Source organism: Halyomorpha halys, unplaced genomic scaffold, assembly GCF_000696795.3.
Source record: "Halyomorpha halys isolate HHAL.00 unplaced genomic scaffold, Hhal_1.1 Scaffold1112.1, whole genome shotgun sequence".
In the NCBI taxonomy this organism is placed as follows: Eukaryota; Metazoa; Arthropoda; class Insecta; order Hemiptera; family Pentatomidae; genus Halyomorpha; species Halyomorpha halys.
Window position 1 is genome coordinate 173,918 of NW_027110327.1, and position 13,652 is coordinate 187,569.

Consider the following 13,652-nt stretch of genomic DNA (forward strand, 5'->3'; position numbering starts at 1 on the left):
ATAATTATTATTCTAGATTTTCTCTTTAGGAAGTCTGGTGAGTCAATTCATAAAAATTTTTTTGAGGTTAATAATTTCCAGTTGAATGAAATTTGTATTAAATTATCATAATATGGTACAACGTTTCGGGACCACTGTCCATATTCATGTACTTTAAACCTACAACAATAATAAAACTATCATAACATCTTCATCCTTCTTTATTTTAATTCACACAATTATATTCACCTCATAATTTCATATAGGAAATCATGTCACACTTTACACCGTTCTCTCTTTTCTACCATAACTTATTTGTGCATCTTCACATTCTCCTTAGCACAGCCATTAACCTATATTTCCTTACTACCTCTTTGGACCTTATCTCATGTCCAGTGTGCTGTTTGGTTACCTCCCTTTTTTTAAAAAAGTCCTGCTTTGTATTAAACATTAACTTAGTGATTTTTTTTCTTAAACTCATTTATTTTTTCTGATTTTTATGTTTATATTTTGAGTCTATTTATAATGTCGGCATAATGTGTATTTAAGTGTTTAGTGTCAGTTTTGTAGTTTATTGTGTTTTGTATGTTTTTTGTTTTATATATGGCTTCTAGAAATCTGCTTTTTGTATTTTGTGCTGCATCTATTATTTTTGGGTTTTCAAAGTTGAATTCGTGGTTCAGCTTTATGCTGTGGTAGGCCAGAGCTGTGCAATTTATATTTTTAGCGTTTTTACAATTGGTTACATGTTGCTTAATTCTAGTTTCCAGTTTTTTAGATGTTTCACCAATATATACTTTTTCACAATTTTTACAATCTATCTTATAAGTTGCATTTAGTTTTTCCATCTTAACAACTTTGTCTTTCATGTTTGACAGCTTATTCTGTAACTTATTATTGTTGTATAGACCGGTTCGGATATTTATATGGTCATATTCTGTCAGTGTTTTTTTAATTTTATTTGTAAGGCCTGGTATGTATTGAAGTTTAAAAATCTTTTTATTATTGCTATTACTATTTGTTTCCTCTTGTCCTTTTTCTCTATTGTCGTCTACTATAATCTTTTTGTTTATTTCTTTATAAAATTCAGTGATTCTTTTTTGACTTGGTGGTTTATCTATTTTATCTTTCTTTGTTGTTCCGATTACTTTTATTTTTCTCAGTGTTCTACTTTCTGTGTTGTTTTTGGTTGTATGTTTGTTATTAATTTTATTGTACCATAATCTGCTTATCAATCTTTTGGGATAGAAGTTTTCAGTTAGCATGGTGTATACCTCAGTCTTAATATCTTTTGTGTAAATGTTGTCCGTTAAGTTTATTGCTCTATCTATTTGGGTGATTTGAAAATAAATTTAGTAATTTATTGCTTGTACTAGTTTTTTCAGTCCACTTAGTGGTTATTTTTTGTCCATATCCAGGAATCTTATTTTGAGGTATTTCAACAGTGAATTCAATTCTTTTGTGGAATTTATTACATAATTTTAAAATTTCTTGGTAGCAGTTTTTTTTTTTTTTTGTTATGATTATTAAGTCGTCTATATATTTTCTTCTTAAGATTGGTTTTATTTCTGTTTTCATCAATTGAGTATTTAATAATTTTTTGATATAAATCTCACTCAAATTTATCGATAAAGAAGACCCCATCGTTAATCCATGCAGCTGCCGTATATAGTTTCCTTTGTATTTGAAAAAATTGTACTTAGTGCATAGATTTATACCTTCAATGAAAATGTTCCAGTCTTTTATTGGCATATGGTTATTTATTTGTTCCCAATTAGCCTCTATTAGCTTCAAGCAGTCATCTACTACTACATTAGTAAATAGAGATTTGACATCAAAACTCACTAAGTCAATTTTTTCATTACTTAGTTTAAGATCTGTTAATATTTTTTTGAATTCAAGTGCATTTCTGACATCATACTCATTGTTATTATTTAATTCATTCAGAGCAGGATTTAAAAATTTTGATAAGGCTTCAATTGGCCCATTTATGTTATTAATAATGGGGCGATGGTTGTTGTCCTCTTTGTGAAGCTTTATCAATCCATGTATCCTAGGGGGTGTAAAGTCACTTACTTGTAGTTTGTTTTTGGTAAATTTATCTATGAACCCCATTTTATGGATTTTATTTGTATATTTATTAATTTTTTCTACTAAGTCTGTAAAAGGTTCTGCTCTCAATATCCTGTATGTGTTTTTGTCCTTTAATAATTTATCTATTTTTTCGTCATACTCCTTTTTATATAAAATAGTCAATTGTTTTGCTTTATCTGATCTAATTATAATTATGTCTTTGTTATTTTTTAAGAAATTGTTTAGTTCTTTGAGATCTCTATTTATTTGTACGTTTAAACTGGAGTTTTTGTTATTCTTATTATTTGTCAAGTGATTACTTATTATGGAACATATTTTATTTCTAGTGGCATTAATGTGATTCTCGGTTGTCTGTATGCTAACAAACATATTTTCAAGGTCAATAATTATATTAGTTATCTCTTCATCATTTTTCTCTGTATCAAAGTTGAAATTTTCACCTAATGATAACAAGTTCCTTATGTTCTCTGGAATGTCCAGCTTTGTTTTGTTAAAGACTCTGTTTTTAATTTTATGTAAATTATTATACTTCTCTAAAGATTCAGTATTGTTCAATTTTGTTTAATGTGTAGATTTGTTCTATATTATTAGTCTTCAAAGATGTTAAGTTGTTGTTATAATTATCGTTCCTAATTAGTTTGTTTATCATTCCTTTATTAATCTTGGGTTTATTTATTTTGCGATTAAAATTTATGTTTAATTTGCTTTTCTTTATAGTTATAACTTTCTCGTTGTATTCATCGATCAATTTATTTATCTTTATTTTTATCATTGTAAAATTGTTGTATACTATTTATTATTCATTTCATTTTTAAACGAGCTGTCTCTTTGGCACAGAATAAATCAAAGCTTGAGCATGAATGAAACAATTAATTTTTCATATTTTTTTCCAAACAATAATGAGGAGACAATTAATTTTCTGAAACCTACTGCTAGTGCTTTTTTCTATAAACTTAGCACAGTTTAAGCAAAACTGAGGTAAAGTAATACCAACAAATGATAGTTTATTGATTGTATATGCATACTTGGTAAATTGTAAATTGATGCATATTTGTTTTTTCCCATTTTTCATACATCTGTTTTAAGAGATGTTTAATTGTTAAGACATGCTCTTAATAAATTTATTATAAGTAACTACAAAATGTTTGTAGTTTTCCAGAATTGCTGTCATACTCTTGCATTATAAAATATAAACAATTTCCACTTTAAAATTTTATTTGATTAACGGATGTTAAATTATAATTAAAGTATAAAAAAGATAAAAAATTAATTGAATATTTTCATTAAATTCTTCCAAGCTTTAAATCTTTTTTTTGTTTTTAAACGTTAGGGGTCGTTCTGGGAAGGTTCTTAGCTATTGAAATATTGCATATTCAAAGCAAAGAAAAAAAATCGGAAAAGTATTACCAAAGATAGAATGAACTTAGATATCTCTTGTCTCTATAAATCTAAATGTAATGATCTGTAATTTACTAAAGCTCTCTGAAAATTCATAACCATTTACACTTTTTTTTTTTTTACAAAACCTTTCAGTAGTGGCAAATAATATTTGCACACCCAGTTTTTATAAAACTATCTGTTATAAGGGAAATGATAATCCACTGAACTTCACACACGCCAGTAAAAATTGCTAAATAACTGACTGTTTAATACGGAGAAAGTGTTTGGATCAGATCTTATGTGGGTGCAGTTATGGCTACCCCACATCTGACCTCACTACATCACCACAGGAAATGTCAGCTAGTTTGGCCAATACGTTCGAAGTTTATAATAAGTACTTTGGAATCCACTTTGATTAAAAGTAACACAGGTGATAACTTAACTGCAGTGACAAATTAATAGTAGCTTTCCCAAATAATATTAGCCGACTAGAAAATAAAACTAATATTTTTCCTCCACGATTCTCCACCTGTAGGCCAGACTTACGTAACACAGCTATACGACTAACACATTTTGCTGACTGTCGAGCCTATGACGCCCTCAAATTTTTATGTGATTTACCAGAAGACTTCTATTATATTTTGCAAGATAACAAGCAGATTGTTGATAACCTTTTTGAGTTTCTCAAACTCTCCATAAAAATTCTAAAATTAGATGACTATCCTTGTGTAAAAATAAATTTTTTTTGTTAATTTTTGGTAGCTGTTTATATATTTTGATAACTATTTATTTATCCTGGCCTTGATCAGGTTCATATAAAGTTTATAAAACACTTACCTGATATTGGTATTCAACTAAAGCTTCTTGACATGTGGAATGCCAGAGATTTCCCAAATAGTTGGTCTTCAACAACAGTAATCCCTATACTTAAATCCAACAAAGATCCTAAAATAATTCAGAGTTATAGACCCATCTCACTCACCTCGATTCTCTACAAACTGACAGAAAAAATTGTTAATCATAATCTCCTGTGGGATTAGATACTCAAAATCTACGGTATATGGACCGATGTGGATTTCGAAAATACAACTCTACAATGCATCTCCTCTTCAAATTCAATTCCTTTTTGAAAACTTTTTTTTATTAAAACCAGCACGTTTTCTTAATTTTTTTTAGATCTAGAGAGCTCGTTGGATTTGTACTGGAGAAACAAAATTCTAGAATCTTTACAACTATGGGGATTCTCCAGCAACCTTTTGTTTTTCTACAAAATTTTCTGATCAATTGTAACTTCAACGTTCGTACTGGTTTAGTTTTTTCAGACAACTTTGATTGACTGAATAGTGTACCTTAAAGCTCAACACTGTTCAAAATTGCAATCAATGATATGAGAAACTTCATAGAAAAACCGGTCAATTTTGCACTATATTCTGATGAAGTTCAGCTTTACTACAGCTCTACCGATGTCAATTTTAGTCAATCTGTAATGCAAAAAACATTAAACAATCTGGAAGGATGGGTTGCAAGCTGTGGCTTTAGTTTCAGCTTGTCGAAATCATCTGCAGTTAAAGTATGTATCAGGAACCACAACCCAAACTTAATTAGATACCTCGGGGTGATCTTAGATTCCAGGTTGTCATGGAAATTACATGTGGATAAGCAGTTGTCCAAGCTATCAACAACATGTAATGTTATAAAAGTAATTTCCAATTTAACCTATAGATGTATTAAGGCCTACCTGCTCACATTATATCAGTGCTTAATAAGGCTGGTGATTGATTATGGCTGTGAAGTGTATGGGGATGCCTCAAAGAAAATACTAAACAAGCTAGACCCTACACAGCATGCAATGATCCTAGAGCTACCAGGACCTTCAGGACTAGTCCTATCAGCAGTTTACTCTGGGAGAACCAAGAGTTGCTACTAGAATTATGAAGGCACTATCATTAGATGAAGTTTCTAGGCCATCTCAAAACGACCCCAGACTTTGATGTTTCGTGATACAGATTACCTAGTCACCTCTCCAGCTTTCCTCCGCTGGATTTCTATTGCTCACAAACAAAGTTATGTTTATCATTCCCCAATCCACTACCTCCATGGATAAAGAAAATAGCTATTTTTGATTTCACCTTAGAATCTACTGATAAATTGTATAACCCTCCTAAAGTACTCAAGCCATGCTTTTTAAGTCTTCTCTCTAGCTACAGGGGCTGTACACGTATCTATACTAATGGGACAAAATATTTTGATTATGTTGGTTGTTCAGTAGTTCTATCTGCGGAGACCATCCGCTTAAGTCTTCCTCCCACTTTCTCAGTGTTTTCCTTCAAGCTATATGCAATCTATTTGGCTTTAATGCTAACGTATGAAGTAAATGACACCTCTATTCTGAACTCTAGTGATTCCTACTTGAGCCTGAAGGCAATTCAAAATTTACAAATTTCCATCATAACACTAATTCAAAAAACATATAAAAATTAAACTTCCTGTGGGTCCCCAGTCATGCAGGTATAACGGAGAATGGACTGGCAGACACAGCTGCCAAAGAAGCATGCACTTTAGTTCCAGTGCCTAATTGTAACATGGTATGATTACAATAAATCAGTTCTGAATCAATGCAAGGAAGCATGGCGTTGTTTTTGGTTCAAGATCCCTAAAACAAATAAAATGAAGAAAACACTTGGTGATGCTCAACCTCTGCCACCAATTCTCGAAAATCGTCATGAATAAACCATCATAACTCAACTCAGGATCAGACATACAAGTTTAACCCACAAGCACCTTCTTAAAGAGAATCCTCCACCGACCTGTCACAGCTGTAAGTGAGTCCTGACGATAGAGCATATCTTGGAACACTGTTTGTGTTTGGACTCATCAAGAACCTCTTTTAGCCTTCAGGGACAAAGTCAAGCCCTACTGCCAGAAAATTTGAAGAACCTATTTGAGTTCCTAAAGAAGAACAAACTTTATAGACAAATGTAACCACAGAATTCAGAATACGGTGCCTCCAGCCTTGTAGTTGTATATGGTACCTAAAAATTAAGCAAATAACTAGAAAATTAAACATTACCTAAAGAAAATAATATATGTGATTATTTTAATTTTTAAAAATGTTGTATTCTCATTTAGGTGTTTTACCAATATTCCACTTTGGTCTTATTAGTGAAAAGAAAATATCAAAAATCTATGGAAATACATAGATAAAAAAAATATATCAAAAATGCTTGGAAATACATAGATAAAACAAATAAAAAAAAAAAAAATGCATGGAAATACATAGATCAAGCAGATAAAGGTTGGAACTCTAGGAGGATTAACATCAAGTAGTGGGGATAGGCTGCCACTTCCTGTGGTCTAGCAATTACAAATCTTGTGGCTTTAATTGTTGTATCGTATTTTTCTCTTTACGATCATTCTATGCTACCGAAGATGAATCTGTTTGCACAGACTTATTTTATTTGCTTGTGGTCAAGTGCCTATAACCTCACTTTTTTTTATTTACGAATAACAAGTATTTTTAAATACCAAAATAAATTAATGAACCAATTTTAGTACCTTATATGGGGGTCTAGATGATAAATCTGTTTACAGATGGGAAGGTTATTATTCCAAATATAAATTAGAAGAAAAGTAAATTTGTCCCGAAAGTGCTGCCATCTCTCGAAAAAAAAAAACAACTAAAATTCAGTATATTTAGCCTTAAGTCAAATTTGTTTCAATTAACTTTCTTATGTACAGTCCACTAATAAGAACCCAACCAGCATTCTAAAGTGGAGAAGTGCCTGGCCTTAAGGTTGAAGTTGCACTTCATACAAATGGACTTTTGGAGAAGAGCAACTAGAAAATTTAGACAAGAAAAGATTAGAAATGAAAGGGTAAATAATCTGATGTAAATAACAGGAACATCTTCAGCAGAATAGCTACTGATAGAAAGAAGGAAAAAAGTAACATAAACTAGATCAAAGTAGTATTTTTTTTTTTAATATAATTTTTAGAGGTTCACACCTATGTAAAAAATAAACGAAAATTCAATATAATTGCTTTAATTTGACTTAATCAAAATAATGTGAATACAAAATCATTACTTAAAACTTTCTACTTTTAAGACATTTAGTATATTGAAGAAGGTAATGTTATTAAAAGATTGAATTGGACATTTAAACTTGTTCAATAGGATTATGAAAGAATCCTTAAAAATTATGAGTGCTGGAACTGCCGGTGAATGCCCAAGATGTAGAAAATATGGGTTTTGTAGAGAGAGAGGTATGGGGACAACAATTATTGATTGCATTGGTATTGAACCTAATTTTTTAGTTTGCTAAGCCTTATTCTTATTATTATATCAAAATACTTACGCTTCTAACAACTCCAACATATGATCCTCTTCAAGTCCTCCATAAACCTTAAATTTTTTTAGGTTGCATACATGCGTTTTTTCATACTTTCCAAATTTTATGGTATGTAAAACTGCAAATTTACTCAGTTTTAACATCAAGAACTAAAATACACAAAGAGAAAAAAAAAGACAGAAAATTAGGTAGATGAAAAATTAGTAATAAAAAAAATAATTAACCAGAAATTATTAGAAGTCAAGAAAAATTGCTCCACAATATTAAAATTTTTTGGTATAGTAAACTTATTTTGGTGTGAGATGCAGGAATTAAAATATTTAATATTAAAAACTATAATGTAAGACTATAAATATTTTTGACATATGGGCCTACCAAGAATAAGAAACAGGTTTTTTGGAAATATTTTGTTACCTACATAATAAAAATGATAAGAAACAGAGGAAAACTTAATTAGAAATATAAAGCACTGTATTCAGTAATTGGTGCTCTCCTTACTAAAGATACTGATTGGAATGATAGTATGAGCATTTTAGAGATCTTCTAAACTAGGCAGTGATCTTTGAAATGAAATGAAAAATAGTTTATTATTCTGGGACTAGGTCCCTTTAGAACAATTACAAAGGTAATTTTAATTTAACAATTACATATATTGGCCAACAAACGGTGAGGCCACACTTAATTATAACTTTTATTAATATTGTTTATAAATAGTTTTAAATACAAAGAAGAAAAAAAAAATTAAAATAACTAACCAAATACATTAAAAACAAAATAAAAAGGTAGTTACAAAATATCTGTAGTTCTATAATAATGGATTAGATTGGTGAAGAAAAAGGTAGTTAAATAGAAGAGTTTTAAGCAAGAAAAGGGATGGTACATAACATTAGAAGTAATGGAGTTCCAGAGACAAGCAGCTCAGGTAAAAAATGCATTATCAAACACAGCAGTTCGGTGAGGTGGAGGGTAGCTATCAGATAAATGGAACCTAGTAGTATGGGATTGGACTGTGAATTTGAATTGCAGGTTTTCTAGTATATAAAATTACTTGGAATAGAAGGAAGCTAGGAAATACTGGTTTATATACATATCTCAGGTGATCCCGAAAATAAATCACAATTCACAAGAGGTTTAAGTTTAGATTCAAAATTACCTGAGAGTCCACCATATACCAGGCAGCCATAGTCAAAGTGGGGGAAAACAAGAAACTAAGAGTTGACAGGTTTTAAGTGGAAGGAGATACCCGATCCTATTGAATTGCTTTAGGGTAGCTATGGTTCGATGGGAAATTTGGGCAATGTGTGGTTTCCAGGATAAAGTTTGATCAAAAGTGACACAAGATTTTTGACTGACATATGGAATGAGATAGGAGTATTGTTTAGGATGAGGTTGGGAGGTCCTGGGATAGATTTAAGGAGGGAGGGAGATCCGATTATGATAGCTTTAGTCTTTTCGGCATTTAACGTAAGTTTATTGTCTGTTGCCCAAGTGCTTATACTATTGATGCCTTCTTGTAGTTTTAAAATGGCATTTGAGGCATCATGAGAATAGAGGGAAAGGAGGATTTGTAAGTCGTCGGCGTATAGATGATACTGGGAATGCTGGATGGCAAGTGGAAGATCATTGATAAAGATGGAAAAAAGTGTAGGGAATAGAGAGGAACCCTGAGGCATGCCTTTAGAAAGAGGTAGCTAGGGGGAGGACTACTAGGAATAAATACATACTGGGAATGACCGGTAAGAATCTTTGCATCAACAGATCAATAACTTAATTTCTATCTTTCTTAGTTCTTGAGAGGCTTTTTCTTTTAGCAGAAGGATAGATTGATAAAGTTAAGTTCACAGATAATTATGTATTCAAGATCTTTTACATTAATCATTTGTCAAAATGTAAAAAGAAAAAAGTTCAATCTTCTTAATTAATCTTTAACATAACACAGTAATAAGTTCAAAGTTTCAGAGCATTCTAGCCATTATTAACAAGCCATCACATGTTTAAGGACATGAAAAGAAACTTTGGATAACTGACAAGAAAAGGAGAACATAGTAGGAATTAGAAGTTATACTGCAAGTTGAATAGGCACAAATCAGACTATCTAAGTTCTTTAATTGGATGGCAGCAGTATCGTAGGATTAGGCTTATAAAAACTGCCAAAAAAGGTGGAAAATGAAATAAGTAATTAAATGACACAAAAGTTTAAAAATAGGATTTAGAAATACAGGAAATTATAAAAACCATGGTTTGACATCTTTTAAAAGAGATGACATCAACTGAAACAGTTGCCACTGTGGAGGTAGTTAAAGTATAAGTAGGTATGGTAAAAAAATGTAAGTAAATCGTCAACTTAATTTTGGGATTTATACAATTGGCTATCAAGTTATCATCACAAGGCTGAGTGAGACCTATTTGATCAAATACTTTTGGAAAGTAAAATTCTCATGGATTTCAGAATTGGATCCAAGCCTTGATGGATTATGTTCATTGTCACTGATGCTAACCACTAATTGGCAGAGATGGTACAAGGAACATTTATGACACTTTTTTTTTTTAACATAGTCTAATTAATAAAAAGAGTATGGCTTTTGGGAAACAATATTATAAAATTAATAGGAACCATAAATATGAAGTACAATTACTAATTGAATTTAAGAGGAAATCCAAATAAACTGGATATCATTTATAACGACCATAACAACATATTGGTTATATATATATATATATATATATATATATATATATATATATATCTCCAGACCCATGATTTTGAGAGCCTTACAAATGCACTTATAAACAGATATAGTAACAACATTTACGAGTAAAATGAATTCTCGGCTAAAACAACTCATTCTGACAACCCATTGAACTATTAAAGATCAGTTTTAGTAATGGTATTCCAGGAATCCATAAGAAACCTTGGTAAACCTTAATTTTTTCAAGGACTAATGTTTATTTTAATTTAAACCAATGTTTTGAAGGGGGAGGGTATTCAGTCTATCCAGAAAATTGTTCACAGTTTAGTTTTATTGTTTAAGAGATGTATTATGTCTAATAAAAAACAATTCACATTTACTATTTTCATGAAAATGATGAGACTAACATTAGTTTGGTGAAAGAATTGATGAATGAAAGTCACTCTGCCCTTTCTTTAATTTGGAAACATAGGGTCTTGATTTTAGATTTTCTAGAAAAGGGGGATTCCTTAAAATTTAGGAAATGGTGTCATTCCTCAATGAGAAAATGCTGGAAAAATCTATGAGCTATTGCTGAAAAGGTTTAATATCCAAAGAAGCCAAAATATTCCTCCCTCTGGTCTCATCTTGCTCCCTAAAACTAATGATTTCTTGAAACCTATTCACTATAGTACCAGACAATCTTCAGAAGAAGAAATATTTAGAGGTTGGATTCAAAGATTTTGTCCTTGATATTTAGCCATATCATATAAATGTGCAAGATTATAAATTTGTATCGGTTTTATTTTTACTGCCAAATGCACAATCCGTTCTTCAACTGATGGATTAAGGAATACAAAATATTAAAACCAATTTTAGATAACAGCTTGTTTTAATATTTCTCCATGGTATGGAGGGGAAGTGAAATAGGAAAAATAAAATGAGTATCCTTGATGCTTTTATAATGGTCTACCAGGCTTGAGAAAGTGTACTTCCATCAAGAACCAACAATAGTTTTTACATTTTGGTGTTATAAAAAATCAGATTGAGTAACAATCACAAGAACGAGATGAATATAATGCAGGGATTGAACCTGATTTTAGCCATAATCTCCATATTTAGACTTGCCATGTATGCTCATTATTTTACAAAAAAAAAAAAAGTTCTAAATAAAGCAATTTATTAGTATTTGGTAGCAATAATTAATTTTTAAAATTTCCTATTTTATATTTACATGATGTGTGTAGTAATTGATTATAATAACGATCGGCTATAATGATAAATATGCTTACATCAATGATCGAATATGCTAGGTACCCTGGAGGTCGTAATAACCAATATCCAGTGTAATATATTAACTATTAATTAATGATTATATGTAATGAATAGTTTAAGATGTATTTTTCTCTTCACCTGACACTTGGTTAAATTATAACTGTTCTATAATTGAAAGTACTAATTTAAATCTTTGGCAAAATAATTTACCTGAGGCGGATTGTTGGAATCAGATGACCATCTTGATGCTTGGTCTTCAGGTTTATCTTCCTGGATATTGCTAAAAATATTTATTTATTTATACTTGGTAGTGAATATAATTCGAATACTTTACTAACATACTATCTGATCCTTAACAGTATAAATATGGTGATACCTTCACTTCAATATAAGATAAACAATTTTGGTGGTTAAAACAAACACCAAGACACGTTAGTGAAAGTCCGTGTAGATAAGAAAAATAGTAGGATACATCATACAAGAAAACAGTTCCATAATATAAAAAAATACTAATTAAAAAATAACCATTATTACCAGACCATTCTCTTTCAGTAAACCTGACAAAAATGAAGCATTGTTAGTTTATAAAAAAGTGTTTATTTCTTATTTTTAACCTTCATGATTTATATCCATAAAATTATTAGTAAATGGTAGATTAAGTTTATGGTAGAATCAGTTCATTTTTGTAAATAACATATTAAGAAACCGATTCTTACGACAAATTAAAAAAAAATATGGAACTTACTACAATTTCAGAGGAAAAAACCAAAGTGCTGTTATTCCCCCCATTTGCTGCTGTTATTTTTATTTGCTTTGTTATACATTTGCTGTTATTCAAATTTAGCTTTAATGCATTAGATAGATGAGAGTAAAGATGCACTGGGAATGATTCACATATATTTGCTCTTAAATGAAATGAATACAAGTGGATAAATATTAAACATTTTTTTAAAAGGAAAATCCAAATACTAGATTTGGTTAAGAAAACACACGATATAATTTAAAAGTCTAGAAAAAAGCTTTTCATAATACCGCATAATTAAAGAATAAGTAATATAATGTCCTACCATGGGTGATAATTCGGTGAATAGCTAGAAAATTTATGAACAGTATATTCCAGTTTTTCAAGATCTAATTTAGAAGCTGACATAGAAGATGTAGCCATTATCATAAAATAAATCTTGACATAAATCCAAATAGTAAAAAACGACAGTTGTTTATAATCAGTTCTTGAACTTTTGCAAAGAGGTACGAACAGAGGATATCAGGTTAGGTAAAAGTTAGGTCATAAACTCAAAACAGTATGAACTTTTGATCAATTAACAATGCAGGTTAATAGATTGTAAAATATTATGTATTTACCAATTTATATTCCGTAATACGTAATAACTTGACCTTGCATCCCTAAAAATACAGCAAACTAATTTTTACGTCATTCTTAAAAAAATTCATCCAAACTCGTTTCTACACTCACATCAAAATCTTTGGAAGTAGCATATTTTATATAAATTGTCATATTAAATCATTCCATAACACATAATATAATAAAAATATACGGGGAATTTGGTTTTGCGCGTAATAGGTCTATTGGAAGACGGTCTCTTCTATCGCGAAGTATCTGTAGGAGTACTGCAACCTTCCCGACTACCAGAAAACAATACAATCACCGCTTCCTCTAAATTCCTGCCCCTATTAAATTTATTATATATAATTTAGGTGGTCTAGTAAATTAGGACAGCTGAATAAAAATATGTTGGTTATGTAGATTTTATGATGGTTATGATTATGTTATCTTTTAAGTTCACTAAGTAATTTTGGTTTAAATAAGTATTTAGTTTATTATTCTTGCCCAGCGCTAATGTTTTCGGTAATTGTTTCCATCAGCTCCCCCAAAATGGCGGAAGCC

The 13,652-nt window shown here is 30.4% G+C and overlaps 1 protein-coding gene across 2 annotated transcripts in view; it reads right to left on the bottom strand.

The window, feature by feature from the left end:
• LOC106688351 (muskelin) overlaps positions 1-12,982 on the bottom strand; it is a gene marked incomplete at its 3' end in the record, with an annotated part of 60,893 nt that extends 47,911 nt beyond the window's left edge. The window contains 3 exon segments of one of the 2 annotated variants that reach the window (XM_067048472.1): positions 7,809-7,920; positions 11,957-12,026; positions 12,814-12,982. In XM_067048472.1, the coding sequence (XP_066904573.1) occupies positions 7,809-7,828 (20 nt within the window). 2 annotated transcript variants of the gene reach the window in all.
• Positions 12,983-13,652: the final 670 nt, after the last annotated feature.